Source organism: Phytophthora sojae, assembly GCF_000149755.1.
Source record: "Phytophthora sojae unplaced genomic scaffold PHYSOscaffold_13, whole genome shotgun sequence".
Classification (NCBI taxonomy): Eukaryota; Oomycota; class Peronosporomycetes; order Peronosporales; family Peronosporaceae; genus Phytophthora; species Phytophthora sojae.
This window is the reverse complement of record NW_009258127.1, coordinates 1053792-1070999: the sequence shown is the minus strand read 5'-3', so window position 1 is coordinate 1070999 and position 17208 is coordinate 1053792. Positions and strand designations below refer to the sequence as shown.

General features: G+C 52.3%; 5 protein-coding genes across 5 annotated transcripts; 3 read left to right on the top strand and 2 right to left on the bottom strand.

Moving 5' to 3' along the window:
- Positions 1-3030: 3030 nt before the first annotated feature.
- Positions 3031-4299, top strand: PHYSODRAFT_530509 (hypothetical protein; the record flags this gene model as incomplete). Its single annotated transcript, XM_009539430.1, has 1 exon — positions 3031-4299. The coding sequence occupies one exon, from the start codon at positions 3031-3033 to the stop codon at positions 4297-4299; it is 1269 nt and encodes a 422-aa protein (XP_009537725.1).
- A 911-nt stretch (positions 4300-5210) lies between these two features.
- Positions 5211-6775, top strand: PHYSODRAFT_529885 (hypothetical protein; the record flags this gene model as incomplete). Its single annotated transcript, XM_009539429.1, has 6 exons — positions 5211-5412; positions 5502-5583; positions 5657-5766; positions 5835-5927; positions 5991-6129; positions 6205-6775. 6 exons carry the CDS (start codon positions 5211-5213, stop codon positions 6773-6775), a joined length of 1197 nt encoding a protein of 398 aa, XP_009537724.1.
- A 153-nt stretch (positions 6776-6928) lies between these two features.
- On the top strand, positions 6929-8249 carry PHYSODRAFT_250004 (hypothetical protein; the record flags this gene model as incomplete). The annotated part of the gene is made up of 2 exons (XM_009539428.1): positions 6929-7706; positions 7789-8249. 2 exons carry the CDS (start codon positions 6929-6931, stop codon positions 8247-8249), a joined length of 1239 nt encoding a protein of 412 aa, XP_009537723.1.
- A 162-nt stretch (positions 8250-8411) lies between these two features.
- Positions 8412-8687, bottom strand: PHYSODRAFT_529952 (hypothetical protein; the record flags this gene model as incomplete). Its single annotated transcript, XM_009539427.1, has 1 exon — positions 8412-8687. A coding segment is annotated over one exon (276 nt), but the record flags the coding sequence as incomplete, so codon positions are not given.
- Positions 8688-9553: 866 nt separating this feature from the next.
- On the bottom strand, positions 9554-10836 carry PHYSODRAFT_249965 (hypothetical protein; the record flags this gene model as incomplete). The annotated part of the gene is made up of 2 exons (XM_009539426.1): positions 9554-9785; positions 9875-10836. 2 exons carry the CDS (start codon positions 10834-10836, stop codon positions 9554-9556), a joined length of 1194 nt encoding a protein of 397 aa, XP_009537721.1.
- Between the last annotated feature and the right edge of the window lie 6372 nt (positions 10837-17208).

Here is a 17208-nt window from a genome sequence, read left to right as displayed (position 1 = left end):
CGCCCCCCTCCAAGCCCGCAAGCCACACAGAGCCGGGAAAAGCACCAAGGTGCTGCGAACCGGAGCGAAAGGGGCCCCAGTCACAACGCCGCTCTGCTGCAAAGCTACGCTGCCGGTGGCCGGCAGTATCAGGCTCACCAATTGAGCTTCCCTTTCGTGTGCGGTACGGCTGGCCGCGTGGCGCGAGTAACGATGAGTTTTTGAAGTTGGCGGCGAAGCGAAGCAAATGTGCGTGTCAGCGCTTACTGACAGCTTGGTCGACGACGAACTTCCTGAAGTTGCCGCTGTTAGCACCCGCCTCTTCAGGAACGGAGAGTGTACGTACGTTGGTCGCCACGTACCATTGTATGGATACAGTAGCGAAGCTTGCCATCTGTGGCATGTCATCGGTCCTTGAACTTGGCAGAGTTTCACTCCTGCTTGGAGACCGCGAGCGTCATCCCCTCTGAAGTTGACAGGGAGATGTCATCTCTGGATACCCTTGTTGAAGTCTCGACGTGGTATCTACTGCCTTCAAGAGCGTAGCGCGGGGCACACCTGTCACAGGCTCCAATGCGGGCCTCCGAGCGCTCTGGCTCCCCCCATGTATCATGTTAGCCGCCTTGGGTGTCAATAGTACAGTAGAGCGAGGTGCTAATGTGCATACACACAATCTACTCAGTGAGAGCTTTCACGTGGTGTATCTCTGCTTTGGCAGCGACCATGAAAGTACTGTCGGGCCTGACCGCAATTTGCCATTGAACTCGAAGCGATTGACACTGCACGACAAATGAATTTCATTCACAGCAGCCTCATTGATTACCTGTGCGGACCGTTACGCAGCAAGGAATATTCGTTCACAGCACCCGTTCAAATGAAAGGATCATTTAGTTCGATCTCGGCGCGTTAGCTTTGCGCTCGCGGGTTTCATTACCCCCCGCTGATTCTGCCGAAATGGCTGCAATCGCAGCCCCACGTGTGGTCACGGTTTGCATAGCAAGATAGACTTTTACTGGGATAGGAAGCAGCGTTAGTGCTGCTATCGCAGACCAAATAGGATTACTTACACTGGTATGATTCAGTACGTATATTCGAGCAGTGAACGAATTGAAGTAAAGAGAACGATTGAGGCGGACTGTAGTAGCACCAGAAATAAGCATTTGCATTTTCAAGTATAAAACTTCTACAAGCTGCAAACAGATCTCAGCCAAGGTTCGCATTTGTTGTAAAGCGTTGCCAGTTGATATCTGGCTTCTACAGTCTTAAGGACAATTTTCGGGCAGATGCTGCGGCTGCGAAGCAGGCGCAGGAGATGACCGTATCTCATAAGAAAAGTCATCAATAAAACTAAAGAGGGGGTTTATACCAAAATCCTCCTATCCCAGCCTTCGCGGAGCCCTAGTTATGGGCTCGTATACTAGTCGGGTCGGTGGATTTGGTCGGGCTTCGCCTGGGTGAGCTCCTCGTTTGCACCGCCAATTTCGCTTCGCTCATGGCGGGCAAGGCGTCGGTAAAAATATAGTAACTCCTACTTAGACATACCTACTCCGGCCCACGCGCCGACCATTGCAGATCTCCGCTTCGCTGCGGTTGCAAACGGTCTCTCTCGACAGTGTTTGATCGACACTACAATTGTGTATAGGCGAGCCCGACCAAATCCACCGACCCGATCAGTGTACGACCCTATTAATAATCTACGCATAGCAAACGAACCGATTTGGTATACGGTAGCAACTGTACTTCATACTTCCGCTGTTCGTACGGCTACGATGTACTTCAGTATTTCGTGGTGATGCTCCAAGAGTGGCTGTGTTTGAGGAGGCATTCGGATGAACTCTAATTTCCTGGGCTCGAAAGGGACGCCCGATCGCCCGACTCTATCAAATACTCGGCCCCATGCTGCGCGTAGTGCAGCGGGCCCTGCTCGCTGCAGGGGGGGGGGCTGCCATTGCCTGATCCCTTTATATCCTAGCGAAAAGCGTACTTCGTAATTGACAAAAAAATATTGAAACTAAAATAATAATTAGGCACCGAGCGGCAGGGGTTGGAAAAAATAATATCAATACAATAGTTATGGCATTTTTAGCACGGAATAATTTATTATTGCTTTAGGATGTTCCTGTACAATGGAAAATTGTCCCAATACAATATCAACACTTGTGCCCATACAAAAACTAAGCTTATTACGAAAATCCCGTATATATTTATTGCCAATAATTGTGAAAATACTGTATTATTGGCTGACCCTGTCTTGCAATGATTATTACTGTGACTCCAAGACCAAAATACAATATGATATTTTATTTTCCGACCTCTGCCGAGCGGCTAACACAGTTGCTCGACGAACGTCATACTGCAGTCTTCAAAAAGTTGCACAATTGCTTGGATATTCGTGCAGCGCAATTGCGGCTGCGGGAGGCTCATCACTACTAGTAGTGACTCACTACTTCAGTTTTGGGGTGGCGCTACGCGTGTGGGCTGATGTACGAGTGACTGTGTTTGCCTATTCGTTTAGCTCTATACGAATGGTTCGCATTATCAAGACTAGAACAGCTACGTATCTACCTTCCATTCGAGAATCGCAGCCCGGTCTAGCGACCAAAGGCAACCGAGTCGAGCACCAAGTTCATTGATTGAGATGGTCGACATAAACCAATAATTGAATATATTATGAATATAAAACTTCAGACAATAGTGTCAGAAACACATCACAAGCCATATTCCAATTATCGTTCCCACCATTCTGTCGACGACGTATCACACGCCCACAGTGGCTCTTCAACTTGACCAAGCACCGTTGACGTCGGCAGCAGCTCTTTGCTCCCGCGTCCAAGCCCCTCGGCTTCGGCGTCAGCATCGCCGTCGCTGTCATTGCACTTGCGCCTACATTGTAGGCTACAGATACATACGTATCCGCTTCAACCAACGCGGTCCCGCGTGGCCCGCCTCCAACGAGCCGAGCGCTTCTCCACGCTGGTCTCACTTTGCAATTGTCTCCTCTGCGAGCAACAAGACCCACCCACCCACAAGCACCCTATCACAAGCACAACCATGGCCGGATCGGACAACGTCGACGTCGTGGAGCAGGCCGTGACGCTCTTCTACTCGACCTTCTCGCAGTACGCCAACCTGCCGCGCGAGGCGCTGACCATCGCGGCGGCGCCCGGCCGCGTGAACCTCATCGGCGAGCACACGGACTACAACGACGGGTTCGTGTGCCCGCTGGCGCTGGACAAGACGACGGTGGTCGTGGGCGTGCGCGCGCCCGCCGAGTCGGCGGCCACCACCAAGCTGGCGTCCGCGAGCTTCCCGGGCCAGGTGCTCGAGTTCCCGGCCGACAACACGGAGCAGCTGGACAAGACGCAGCCGTCGTGGGGCAACTACCCCAAGGGCGTGACGGCCGAGTACCTCAAGCACCTGAACCGCAAGGAGCCCCTGGGCGTGCACGCGGCCATCGTGAGCACGGTGCCGTTCGGCAGCGGCCTGAGCAGCTCGGCGGCGCTCGAGGTGGGCTTCGCCACGTTCCTCGAGAGCCTCTTCGAGATCAAGGGCGTGTCGGCCATCCAGAAGGCGCTGCTGTGCCAGGCGGCCGAGCACGAGTACTGCAACGTGCCGTGCGGCATCATGGACCAGTTCATCTCGTCCTGCGGCAAGAAGGACTGCGCGCTGCTCATCGACTGCCGCACCAAGGAGCCGACGGCCGTGGCCTTCCAGGACCCGGACGTCGTCATCGTCGTGTGCAACTCGAACGTCAAGCACGAGCTCAACGGCGGCGAGTACAAGGAGCGCGTGCTGCAGTGCCAGGCGGCCGTCAAGGCGCTGCAGACCCACGGCCACCCGCAGATGACGCACCTGCGCGACGCCACGGTGCCCGCGCTCGACTCGGTGCGCGAGGCGCTGGGCGACGAGGTGGTCTACCGCCGCGCGCGCCACGTGATCACGGAGGACGAGCGCACGGTGGCCGCCGTGGACCACATCCGCGCGCGCCAGTACGCCGAGGCCGGCAAGCTCATGTTCGAGAGCCACGCGTCTCTGCGCGACGACTACGAGGTGAGCACGCCCGAGCTGGACTACCTCGTGGAGACGGCCCGCGGCTGCGAGGGCGTCTTCGGCGCGCGCATGACGGGCGGCGGCTTCGGCGGCTGCATCGTGGCGCTCGTGCAGCAGCAGCACGCGCAGAAGCTCATGGACACGCTGGATGCCGGCTACCCCGCGGACAAGTTCGGCTCGGAGCTGCCCAAGCCCGCCAGCTTCCTCACGCGCATCGGTGACGGCGCGCACGTCGTGCAGGCGGGCGTCCCCACCCCGGCCTCGGCTTAGAGAGTCATCGAATCGTGCGTATGAGCGGCGAGGGCATCGGTTGACTGTGGCTTCGGTTCTTTGGGCCTGGTACAGTTGATGTTGCTCGCCGCAAGTGTAGGTTTTGAGTACCATGTCAGCAATGAACTCTGAATTTGTATTGCAAGTGGGGTGTTGGTTGGTGGGTTCATGGTGGCAAACACTGTCTTGCTAGTATCCGCTGTCGCGCTACATGCCATGCTAGACGGTAGCGCGGTAAGCTTAGCGTTAACGCTGGTTGCTGAACCACTGAGACCACACAATCCAGTCCAATGCATTGCCTAAGGTGTTTGCCGCCTATCGTTTCTGCTTCTTCTTGCGCCTACATCCCTCGCAGTTGGTCGTGCAGAACGCACTTCATGACACCAGTCTCCTGCGGGCATTCTTCCATGTTGCAATCTTCTTGCACCAACTGACATGAAGTTGAAGTTGATCGTATTTAAACGGATGTATGTACCACATAAGTATCACCCCACATGAACCCACTTCATCTTTTGGGTCCCCATCACTGATCCGCGATGGCGCCTCCGGAGTCCGCGCAGCACGTGGGCGTCCACGTACGTCCAGCAGCCAGATCGACGCCCCGCCAAGCTGTCTACACGCACCAGGTCCTCTTGCCATTAAAAAGAGCACCTGCTGAGCGTCCATCGCCTTCGAAAAATAATAAAATTATTGACCAGCTCTGATTTTTATTTAGTTACGAAGCAGATTCCAATCCAATGACGCTTCCTGGCAAGAAACCATCGCCACGATCCAAAGCTTCGACCGCAGTCGCAAGGTGAAACTTATTTTCAGCTTTTTATGATAATTTACAATAAATGATGCATCATAAATCTAACATGCAAAATAATTATTTGTAGCTGGCCGAGGAGCAGAAGCTGTGGGAGACTTTCATGCTGATACTGGCGGTTATTGGCATATTGTGTGTCAGTGTGGAGGGAGAGCTGCTTGGGGACGAGTTGGCTCAATTGGTGGAGGAGAGGAGAGAGTTTTCATCGGCCGATCCTCTCGCCTACTCGATCCCGTTCATCGTACTCAAGGGCGTGCTCTCGGGCACGTCGGGGTTGCTGGTATATGCATTGGTTATGCGCTACCGTACGTCTCTCTATCTTCTACCTGATGAACGCTCGATGAAGGACGCTGTGACTCTGACGGATTGTTAAAAATATATTTTTTGCTGCCAGGAATTGTGTGCAAGATCAAGACCATGGCGAAGCAATTGCCACCTGATGCTACTTTTTTCAGTGCGTACTCGGGACTTCGAAGGTTTGTGAATGTGTGCTTATGCAACACAGGGGACGATTAGTACTGAACTAACCTTTTTTCTTATGCATCACAGCCAATTTTTGCTTGAAGTGCTAGTGTGTTTGGCGCACATGCCACTGCTAAGCGCCGATCGTCAAATCTGGCGGTGGGGAGAGTACGACGTCTTATGCCTTGATCAACTGGGTACGCGAAATAGCCTGGATCTTCATTTTTATATATTTTACTGACACCGTTCTGACTTATGACTACAGACGTAGTGGTCTTTACTCGCATTTATTTGCTTGGTCGAGTGTTGCGAAACCATTTCGGCTTGAATTCTCTGTCGCATGAGGCGCGCTTGATTAGTAAGTATCGCGGCATTCTGTTACTTGCACTGACTAATTTACTGACATGGCCGTGCGCTTTAGGCTCCATGAATCAGATCGATTTATCATCGATCTGGCTTACGGTCAAGTTTTCCTTCCAGAAATTCCCAGTCGAGTCGGCGTTGACTCTATTGGGGATCGACTGGTTTAGCACTTCGGCAGCGTTGAACTTCTTTGAACGGTGCGTTGCCAACTTTGATTATTTCATGAAAAGCTTTTGCAAACCCTTTGTGCGTGCGTTGTTCACACCAATTAGGGCGAGTAATCCGACGGAGACGAACGCTAGCGACGCATTCTGGCTCACGATTGTCACCATCACTGGCGTCGGCTACGGCGACACGTTCCCGTGGACTCTGGGCGGCAAGATCGTCGTCGCAATCGGGGGCATCATCGGTGGCATGGTCATCGCGTGTCTGTTGCGGGTCGTCCTCATCGACGCCCTGCAGCTCTCCCCACGAGAACAAACGGTGCTGGACGTCGCGCGCTTCTATCGCTACGTCCGCCAGCGCAAAGAGAGCGCCGCCGTGTTGGTGCAGCAAGCCTGGAAGTGGCACCGCGCGAAGAGCACCAGTAAAAGACGCGCTCGCAGCCAGAAGACGCGATTGTATGCAGCCGCGGACGCCTTCCGTCTGCTGCGGTTCGCGCAGCCACCGAGCCTGGCTGGCGACAGCTACGCTTCGTCGTCGCTCTCAGCAGCGAGCATGACCGACGTCGTGGCCAAGCGGACCGAGCGGCTACGAGAACGCATCGACGATCGCCGCCGTCGCAGCTGTAGCCAACTCAAGCAGACTGCAAACCTCCTCCGGTCGGTTGCAGACAGCTCGTAGGTCCTCCTGTGTCCACCTCCGGTCGGTTGCAGACAGCTCGTAGGTCCTCCTGTGTCCACATTCGTCTACATATCAGCGACACACCAAGTTTACACCATATTTGGTACCACGTCACAGATTCTGCTTTTCAGCCAATCCCCAGCCACTCAATCAATGATGCTGGGTCGAGCAGCTCCGTTAGTGCTGCGCCGCTGCTTGTCGACGTCCGCAGGCCCGCGCCGCGCCAAGGGGCTGAACCTCACGCCCTATGTGTCTCCTCTGCTGCTGCGGCTGCACCCGGACACTGTACAACGCCAAGCGCCGGCTCTGGCGCAGGAGAACGAGCAGGCCCTCAAGCACCTCAACGTGTTCCTCGAGCTGGCCACGCTGGGCTGCAACAACGACGCATTCAACGCCCGCAAGCAGGTGCTGGCGCTGAGTGAGAGTCGGCAATCCATCGAGGACCAGCCGCTGCGGTTCCCATTGGTTTTCCACGTCCCCGCGGACGATTTGGACGCCCAGAGCCGCGTCGACGGGTTCGTGGAGGTCAAGTACACCGTCGAGGTGCCCGGTCGACTGGTGAAGCGGACGCTGTCCAATCCTGGACGGTCCGTTAGTGCTCGGACGGACCCAGAGGCTGCATTGCAGGCGCCTTTCGCTCGCGAGTGGCAGCGCACGACGAGACGCATCCTGCAGGACCTGTTCGCGTTGGCTCAGGTGCCGCTGGTCGTGGAAGAGGAGGGCGAAGTGACCAAGAGGACGGCGCTGGCCGAGTGGCTGGAGGAAGAGGACACGGTTGCGGACCAGGCCGACATGCACGGTATCCGTGTTGGAGAGAAGAACAAGGCTAAGAAGCGGGAGCACGAGCAGTTCGATAAAATCTTCCACGCGATGCTCACGCGCGAGAAGAACATCGTGCAGGAAACCACGACGGGGCTGGAGGACGGACCGAGTAAGTGCTCGCTGGACTTATGAGGGGAGTTTCCGTGGTGCTCTAACATTGTTTCCTCTCTTTGTTTTTGTGCTCGATACAGCGACGCAACACGCGGTCTTGACGAGTCTGCTTCGGTCGAGGCTTTTCCTGCCCAAGTTTCAGGACCCGCACATGAAGAAGAGCGCGTTCCACTGGATCGCCAACTTCTTGCTGGTCAACTTTATGGAGCTGCGTCTGCACAGTCTCGTGTGGAACAAGATCACGCTGCTGATCACAGCGGACGCGGACGTGGAGGAGCCGCAGGTCTCCTGGGACGAAGAGGCCCCCGAGCAGGGCATGGGTATCCTCATCCCCATCGGAATGGACTATGACGCCCTGACCGATTTTATCTACGAACACGTGGAAGACCTGGAGTTTGCATTGGATGAGAAGTCTACTCGGGCCCAGACAGCCGCGAAGATGGAGCAACAGCGACTTCGGCGTGAGAAGAAGAAGAAACGGCAGAAACGTCAAGGACACTTTTATCAGGACGAGGTGAACGCCATCTTTCGGAAAAACTAAGTGCGTAGCTAACATCAATAGAAACTAGATTATTGTGTTACTCTCGACCTTCCTAGCAACTACCGTTATTGAACGCTCGATGTGGGCGTCGCTTCACAAGTCCGAGGGCGAAGCCCCACTCTTCGGCGATTTTTACGATGCTCCCTCCCCTCCCCCATCGCATCAGTTAGTGCAGATGCACAGGAACATCTTGTCCGCCACAAGTACTGCCGAAATTTCAGAGTGCTTGAGCGAGTCGGGGATCTCGGGCACAGTGACGACACAATTGCCGTCGTCTTCGATCTCGGTGCCGCGGCCGGGGAAGTTCTTGTCGCCGATGTTGTAGGAATTACACGTGGTGTACGGGTCGAATTGCAGTGATGACGCCGCAATCTGCTGCAGTTGCAGTGCCACGAGGGCGACAGCAGTGACGACGATGTAGCTACTGGGGTACACGAGGGCGTTGACTCAAAGGTAAGATTCTCAACCAGCAAATTGCCTGTGCGCATGAATTCGAGATCTGCTGGCGTACATCATAATCATGCCGAAACTTGTTGTTCGAAATCGAGCCCAGCGCCAACGCTAGACTAACTACATGTGATACTTCCAAGAGTGTGTATTACTTTACAAGTGTTCATTGTGGCATCAAACATCGCGCGTTGGGACAAGCCGATCTGAACGAGCGCACAACAATGCACCATTGATGACAACTGCAACGTAGTTACATAATCATCAATTGAGACGGTCTAACATGTAAACGAACCGGTGTGCGCTACAGTAGCGCTCAAAAGATTGGGACAGCGTGAACATAATGCTCGAAAAACAATCAACCTGGTGTCTGCAGACGGAATCAATCAGCAAAACGCGTAGCGCTCACGGCGAGTGCTTAGCCTGCCAACGGAGTTCGAGTCAACAGTTATAATAGTGCACTCCGCAAACGATACACTACCTCATGATACAATTTGTGTTCAGCATCTAATATACGTGTCTCTCCTTGGTCGTAGCATTACTGGTCAAGTGATGTGGCTGTTGAAAGTGCTGACAGCTACATGTAGTTCTCTAAAATAAGACCGAGCTTGTCCCGTGGTTTAGCCCCAGCTTCGATATACCCCGGCACACTCAAGCTTGCTTGTTGTTTTGCTTTTGAATTGATGATCATTGTTGCTGCTTAGTAGCAGCTAACGACTGGCCCCTCAAATGCCAAACCCGTCATCTAAAGGGTGGGGCTCCTACACAAGCTAGGATCTTGAGTTTGACTGGCGGGCGTACTTAGGACTCACTAAGTAGAAAATGGAGACAATGCTGTGGCATGCTCCACGACATAACTAGGTACTGGCCGCCACCTTCGTGAAAATGGCTCCTAGCGCGTCGATCTCGTCGCCCGAGCGGCCGTGAAACCCGACGAGCTGGAATCCGTCAGGCGCCTTGGCAATAGTACTCGCAGCGGTGCGGTGTCCTCCCTCGACAAAATGGTCCTTGTTCGTCGAGAACTTGAGGTAGAAAATCCGGGTTTTGCCCTTGTGGGAGCCCCAGTGGAGCTCCATAGACGTGATGAGCCTGCTCCAGCACCAACTTGTGCGGTTTGCCACCTCCTCCACCATGAGCGAGCGTGCTGGCGGTGGGTTCCGACACTTCCAGCTCGACACCATCGTCCCGACCGAATAGTGACTGAGGTGACAGTCTGCCCGGGCGCAGCCAGCGCGATATCCGAGAACCAGACGGCGTGGGGTCCACCGTAGGCGTTGCTTAGGTGGAGGTCTGGGTTGAGGGTCCACGAAAACTTGGACGAGACCGGCACGTTGTTCGACAGCGTCTTGCCGTCGGCAGCCAGGAACGCCTTGTGCTCGTTGTTCCACGTGTCCACTGCGAGGTTGATGTAGTTGTTGCCGCGAAACAGAATTCTGTTACTGACCTCGCAGTCGTTCGTCACGGCGGCCAAGTCGCACTTGAGCTCGGGCGACCCCTTCTCCGGCGCCTTCCCTTTTCGGATGGTCTGCACCCACGCGTCCGTGAGCTTTTGACCGTCGAGGAATTCCCGGATCGTGTCACCGGCACTTGTGTACTTGGTGTTGGTGTCGCCCATGACCAGCACAGCGTTGCTGGCCGAATTGGCCGCGATAAAGTCTCCTAGCTGCGCCAAGTTCGCTGCACGTGCCTTCTCGTCTTCCGCTGTGAAGACGGTATCGGCGTGCAGGTTGTACACGTCCAGGCTGACACCATCGGCAATCTGGATCTCGACTAGCGAGAAGCCTTTGGATATGTCGCAGTCGCGGCCGTCGAAGTTGCTGCACTCGACCCACTTGGTTCGCCCGAACGTGGACGTGTTGGAGAACGGGAGGCGCGACAGCGTGTTGAGGCCGCTCCCTCCGTCCACTCCGTTTCTTCGATAGGTCACTCCGCCGTCCGACTCGCTGCGATACGCGTGGGTGTCCGCGTCGTACAGGAAGGCGTGCAAGTACAGGTCTTCTTGGACGTTGACAATGTCCCAGTCGGCAATGCGCTTGCCGATCTCTTTGACAGGCCCGACACGGTCATTGGTCGAGACCAGCCCTGCTAGCCCCCCGATGTTGTAGGAGAGCGCAGTGAAGGTGTTAGCTGGGGCGGTCATGAGCTGCTGGGGGCTGCTTGGTTTGATCTCAGTAGTATTTACTGACTTATGGAATTCCTCGGGCCAACGCTCTACGAACAGCACAACGCATGACTGGTGACCAAAACAGAGAACAATGCAAGTACAGTTTAGTCCTGGAGATACGGGTGGGCCGACATACACTCGAACACACAACCCTCGCAGAAAACTGTTCACTTTCGGTCACTCATTACCAGACCTCTACCAATACGGGAATTTCAGGAATTTTCCCGTTTTCCCCGTATCCTGGCGATCACTGAATGTGGGAGAAATTTTTGAGAGTTCTCATAGCAGGAATTTAGATTGAGGTGCTTTATTGGAGCTATCCACCCGTGTTGATAGTCTGGTCATTTTTGCTTTATATGTAGCTGTTGGTACATCGAAGCAACTGCATTTTATACCTTGCTGCATAAGTGCATGCATCAGTTCTCTTCTATTTATCAGTTTCAGGATTTATTCTATCTGGTCCGGAACGAGCGAGCTACCTACCTACTTAACGCATTTATTGACTAGTTTGTCCACGAACCCAATAACTAGGTCGTCTTCGACTTGGCTGGGAACACCAGTGGTATAAAACGCTGGTGATGGTACCGGTGCTAATTGCCATGATAAGGGAGAACTGTGGCCCGCGTGATTCAAGGGCGTGGCCCCTGCGGGGCCACACCCATGAATATCGCGCGTGCCGCAGTTCACTTTCTGAAGCTGGTGCATGGGTCTGTTGACGTGCATTTCCTGCCTCAGTCTGCCTTGCTGAAAGTTGCCGTTGAACCTGCTCGGTCGACATCCTTCTGGCTGGTGTAGCACGAAGGTTGCGCCAGGTTACGCTTACGCGTCCAATTAATCCGTTGGGAGCTGTCCACCCCTCATTCTTCGGGTGTTCCCAGTACGAGTCCGTAGAAGCCTGCAAAACAAACGCATTTTGGATGAAAAACGAGAGCTATGCGAAGGCTGGGATAGCTAAAGGATTTTGTGTGAGGTAATGCCACGCGACAATTCTGGGAAAATTACGAAAAACAACAATTTACGTAGCTGTGGGTGCGTTCAATCCTCGTAATATATTTATTTTAGGGTCTGGCGATAGTGATAGGGCGGCAGCGTGCTGTAAAAAAAACGAAGCCTTAACGTCCTGGCCGAGCTCGTGGGCACTGACCGGTAACGCCAGCGAGAATTCAGCGCGTTGTAGACAAGGTCTATGTTTTCACAAGGTTGCTGCGCATTGTCTGAGAGACCATTTTTCTACTAGTATTAGTTTTATCCTGAAAGTGCAAGTTCTGCATTGGTTGTTCTCAGACAGATAGTTTAGAAGAAAGATTCTCAGATGCAGTATGCCGATGTGACACAATCGAAAACTATACTGTTCGAAGTAAGTAAAGTGAACGCGTGTGCTTCTAGTTGGCGTTAGTATAGAACCCGTTATATACTTTAGTGTCCGGTACAGTAGTTGCCGACTACTTGTGCAACTGCGCGTTGAGGGCTAAGCCACAACTCTATGGAAGGTTCTAATAGTCGAATGCAGGCAGATGCTGCGGCTGCAAAGCAGGCGCAGAAGATGTCTGTGGATAGCGGTTTTGCCAGCACAAGGTTTGATATAACACAATATTCGAGTCAACAAGCGCGGTTAGTGGACGATAACTACGGCCATCTACTGCGCCTGCTTCGCAGCCGCAGCATCTGGCCGGTAATACAGGATAGTTCAGTGAGAAATGATTACTTTTAAAAACTTGCAAACAATTATTTTGCTCTTCAGAAGTTTTTGCACTCTCGCTAATTGCGAAGTTACCTGTAACTGGGAATACATTTCGTGACGAACTAAGGGTTGTGAGGCTGGTACTTGTAAGCCAGCAAGCTGGTCTCCCAGGATACATGCTCCAGCAAGATGAAGCAGCTATGAGCAGATAGCGTTTCAAACACGCACCGTTATGGATCAATCAGGAACCGGACGATGTCATCCGATACTTTTGCTTCGCTCCTTGAGCTCAGGGCGTCAGAGAGCATGTCTGTGTTTTCAAGGTAATATAGTAAGTTTAAATTACTTGCTCTTGTACTGTAGATGGACGAGCTGCCACACGCTGCCACACCAGATCGGCAAATAGTTTTCATATATGCTGTCGCTTGAGAGGCCGACCGTCGGCCTAACGGCTACACGATTAGCTGACGTTCCTTGAGTTGACGATGTCGGCGTCGGCACTAGTTCCGGTGTCGGCTCGCAGCTGCTGGGGCACATATCGGTGAGCTACGGCAACAAGCGTAAGCTAAGAACATCGCTCATCAGCGACGTGGTGCCGAAGTCCGGCGAGCAGCGCTGATCTCGGCAACGATTCCTCGCAGCACTCGTGTGCAAATGCGACGAAATACGGAATTTTCGAAATGCTCTCCATCACTCTCGAGACTTGAGATTGATGGAGAGCATAGGCGATATTCAGTTAGCTTCAGTTACCGGGGCCAGTTTTTCGGCTTCAGTAATACCGGCTTCAGTAACCGAGGTGCCGCTTAATTAATCTGTGTTGGGCTGCACAGCACTCCCTCCGGGGTTACTGCTATCCCAGAAAAAGCACACGGAGTAAAGGGGTTAATAGAATGTGCTAGAATGTAAACTTACCACTGCATGAGACCGCTAATTGCCATTTCTTGCTGCTCTCTCGAACGTAAAGACTTCTTTTATTGAACAACACAAGCCGCCCACACCACCAACAAACGCAGAATATACCCCAATATATGTTTCAGCGCTTTAGCTTGGAACCTCTCACTTCTCGGTCAAAATCCTGAATCTGACGATGAGTTTATGAGTTTCCGCACACCAAGATTCTGCCGGTGTTTGGAGATCGGGTATGTTAAAACGAACAACGCTATAGATGAAGCCATGAACACAATTAACCCAAATTGCAATAGCCTGTGCACAGCAGCAAGCTGAAACCTGTCGCCAGCCTCCGTCATTGTCACTTCAAGTGTTATAGAGCTAAAGCGTTCCACGGTGCTTTCTTCATTAGCGATGTTCTTCGGGGTTTCCACAGTTTCTGTAATTTTGACTAACGCTGCAATTGCTGGGTCCGATTTATCAAAATCGGACCTGAAATATAGCTTTGAAAACCTTCGCAAACCACTTTAGTGTTATCTATTTGATATATATAGCGTGCAGTAACAGCCCACATTTCCCATATTTTGACCTTCAAAAAAGGTCATATTTGCTGAAAAAGTGGGAAAATTGACCTTTCCCGTATTAGTAGAGGTCTGCTCATTATAGTACCGTAAGAATTGTTGACTACATGTAGTCGAAGATTCTTCAATGAGTGGTAAGTTACAAGAAGAATACCGGGCTACGCAAAGTCGAGCTACATCTACACGTAGTTGGCTGCTGCAAACACTGCAGCGTACCGCGTGCAGCATTATCCTTCGTGTAGAAAGAATAAATAAATAATTTTACAGTAAGGTCGTATCTTGGTGCTGCTGCTGGGTGTCAGCTTGCTGGGGGTGGTACATGTAACAGACTCCTCGACAACGGATCAAGACGAAGCGCTTAGTCACGCCGAGCTTAGTCCCATAGCCGTCTGTCTAATACCTGTACCTGAGTGGGGAGTCAGAGGAATCAAAAGATGGTGAAAGCGTAACCGCCTTGCTGGAAAGAGTAATACTGTATGTCCTCGATCCACATGTGTATTCAGGGCAGATTTTGCACGAAGTACATATTACTTTTCGTAGCAACAGGTTTACCCATTCTCCATCTCGTGAGCGTGCTGCTCGCTAAGCTAAAGGGGGCGAATCTCAGAGCCAGTCAAGTGCTGACCCTGGACACACGACAATTAAGGACGAGATAGGCAGACAACCTATGAGGCAACCACATTAGACATCCGATGACGAATAATTTGAAAGTTCCAGAAAACTACTGATCAGTACTTTTCCGACGAGTTAGTATTCAGCTATATTATTAATAGTACTGTACTTAAGCCGAGCACGTGAGACTGCTGCGTTGCAGTGCGTGCTATTGGCCTCCGTGTTGGCGCTAGCCGTGACGGTGTGGTGCTGGTTAAAACTTCCTAAAACCGAACTAAACTGCCCTAATTTTCCTAAAAATATTAACTTGACTTTAGTAAGCACATTTCCCAGTTAACAGTCAGTACTCGGGACCACTTCCTGGAAGAACAGTCTCAGAAACATGGCCAAAATCTCTAAGGGGGCGGACACTCGCCCGTTGGCTCTTACCTGCGGACTTAGCGACGGCACTTCGGGGGGCCGCCCCTCTCTCGCTTCGCTGGGGGAGCGCCGCTGCGCGGCCTGCCCCACCCCCTCGTGCCTTACGCTAAGTCCTCGGCTCGGCCAGGTGCGGTGTCTAGAAAAAAAATATATCGGGTTGCAGCGCTCGCGTCCACTCGCTCGCGCAGACACTCCCCCGCCTGATCGGCGGGTGTTGGCTATCGGTGAATGCATCGAGTGAGCCTCGCGCTCGCATCCGCTCGCCCTCGTCCGAATAAATTACCGGTATTTCTACTTAATTAGGTTAATATACGTTAGGACAATTAGAGCACTTTTAGAACACTTTTTATGAACGTTTTCGCTGCTACCGACAGTGTTCCTCTGGTCGTCGCTGGCCTTCACTACCTCGACAGTGTGTAGCTGTTTGACTAGCACCTGCTCGTACGAGTACGTGTAACCACGCCAAGCAAGGCCTAGCGGGGGGATATTGCAATCTTGACATGTATCGGTGGTAATGTTATTTTTACATTCTGCATCTATTAGAACCTGAAAAAAACACTATGTAATCGCTCTCGTTGAGAGTTTCGATACTCGTATGTGTTCTGGACTGAGTTCTCATTTTACCGCAAATAGAGCTAATCAAAATGCACTCGGACTCTCCCCTGATTAGTAGACAGAATAACAACCCGCAGTATTAATACAACATATTGCCTTAAAAAGCTACAGACAGCAAATGCTGGATCGCACACCAGGCGGTGGACGTTCATACAAACCTGCCGCGCAATCTTAACTAGACGAGCATTTTAGCTAAGCGAGTTACAATACCGCCACGTGCAGTTAACTCCTATTGTTGGGGTGTGCGTTAGAACCCCGCGTTTCACTGCCTATAGTTTTAGAGTTGTAAGACATCGGTACTTTTTCTGGGATAGCAGTAACCCCGGTGGGAGTGCTGTGGCCAGCCCAACACAGATTAATTAGGCGGCACCTCGGTAACTGAAGCCGGAAAACTGGCCCCGGTAACTGAAGTTAACTGATTGTCGCCTATGCTCCCCATCTCAAATCCGACACAAGCTCGAGATACCTCGAAAGCGACGGCTTACCGCGTACCAGTCCACACATCGGTGATCAACGATGTCAGGTTGTCGCCGCGAGGCCGTAAGTGATGCACATCCAACTACATGTATTAATATTACTTGACAGGTAAGGAAGTACAACGCGCGTTTTCAGTGCTGCACCTCCAGCCGACACGTACGCCCCGAACGATCTGTCACCTCTTTAACCCCCTCGCACTCAAGTGCATCTAGTACTACGTTGCTGAGGTGACTACTAAAAAAATAAAGAAAGAAAATTTTGCGTCAGCAGAAGATGATAATGGTCGACGGGCGAAAAGCTCATAAATAAAAAATCCTGATAGGCACTAAGTCAATGTAGCAGATGCTGCGGCTGCGAAGCAGGCGCAGGAGATGCGTTGTAATGGAAAGCAAATTTACCTGACACAGATATTGTAGGTAACAGGTAAGTCGTAGATTTCAGAGCATCTTCGTGCAACGCGCGCGACTATGTTTCTCGTTGAATTGCTGCTATGGCGATAGAGATAGTGACGGCGCGGCCGCGGTGAAGATGCTCACACTAAGTTGTTTAGCTATCCCAGCCTATGCATAGCTCTCGTTAGTAGTGATTATCGTGCCCTATGACTATTTCGAACCTGTAATACATACTATGTACGAATGAGCTCTGAATGCCTCTGATAGCCACTAACCTGTTTCTAGAACTGCTTCGGTGTTACAGAGTCTACAGCGAATGCTGCAATCAAATGGGGGGCTGCAGCGGAGAGCACTCCTCTGTCAATGCCGCCTCTATTCAATACTTACAACTCTAGAACTTCGTATTCCAACGATTCGTTGAGTTGAATTGTGGTCTCAATGAATTCGGACAGCAAACGGTGTGTAGCGGTGGCCTGTGATTACTTATGTACTCCAGCCGATCCCATGCACTGCGATCCCACACCAGCACTTTTGACTCAACTTCATCAACTTGAAGGTAGTATGGCGCCAACTCCTGCTGGCAACCGACGCATCGAACTACGACTCGGCTCATTCCCCATTTTCCTCCGCAGCAGCAAAGCCAGCTTGCGTCGGACCCAGGACGAACCTCCAGCTCGAAGGC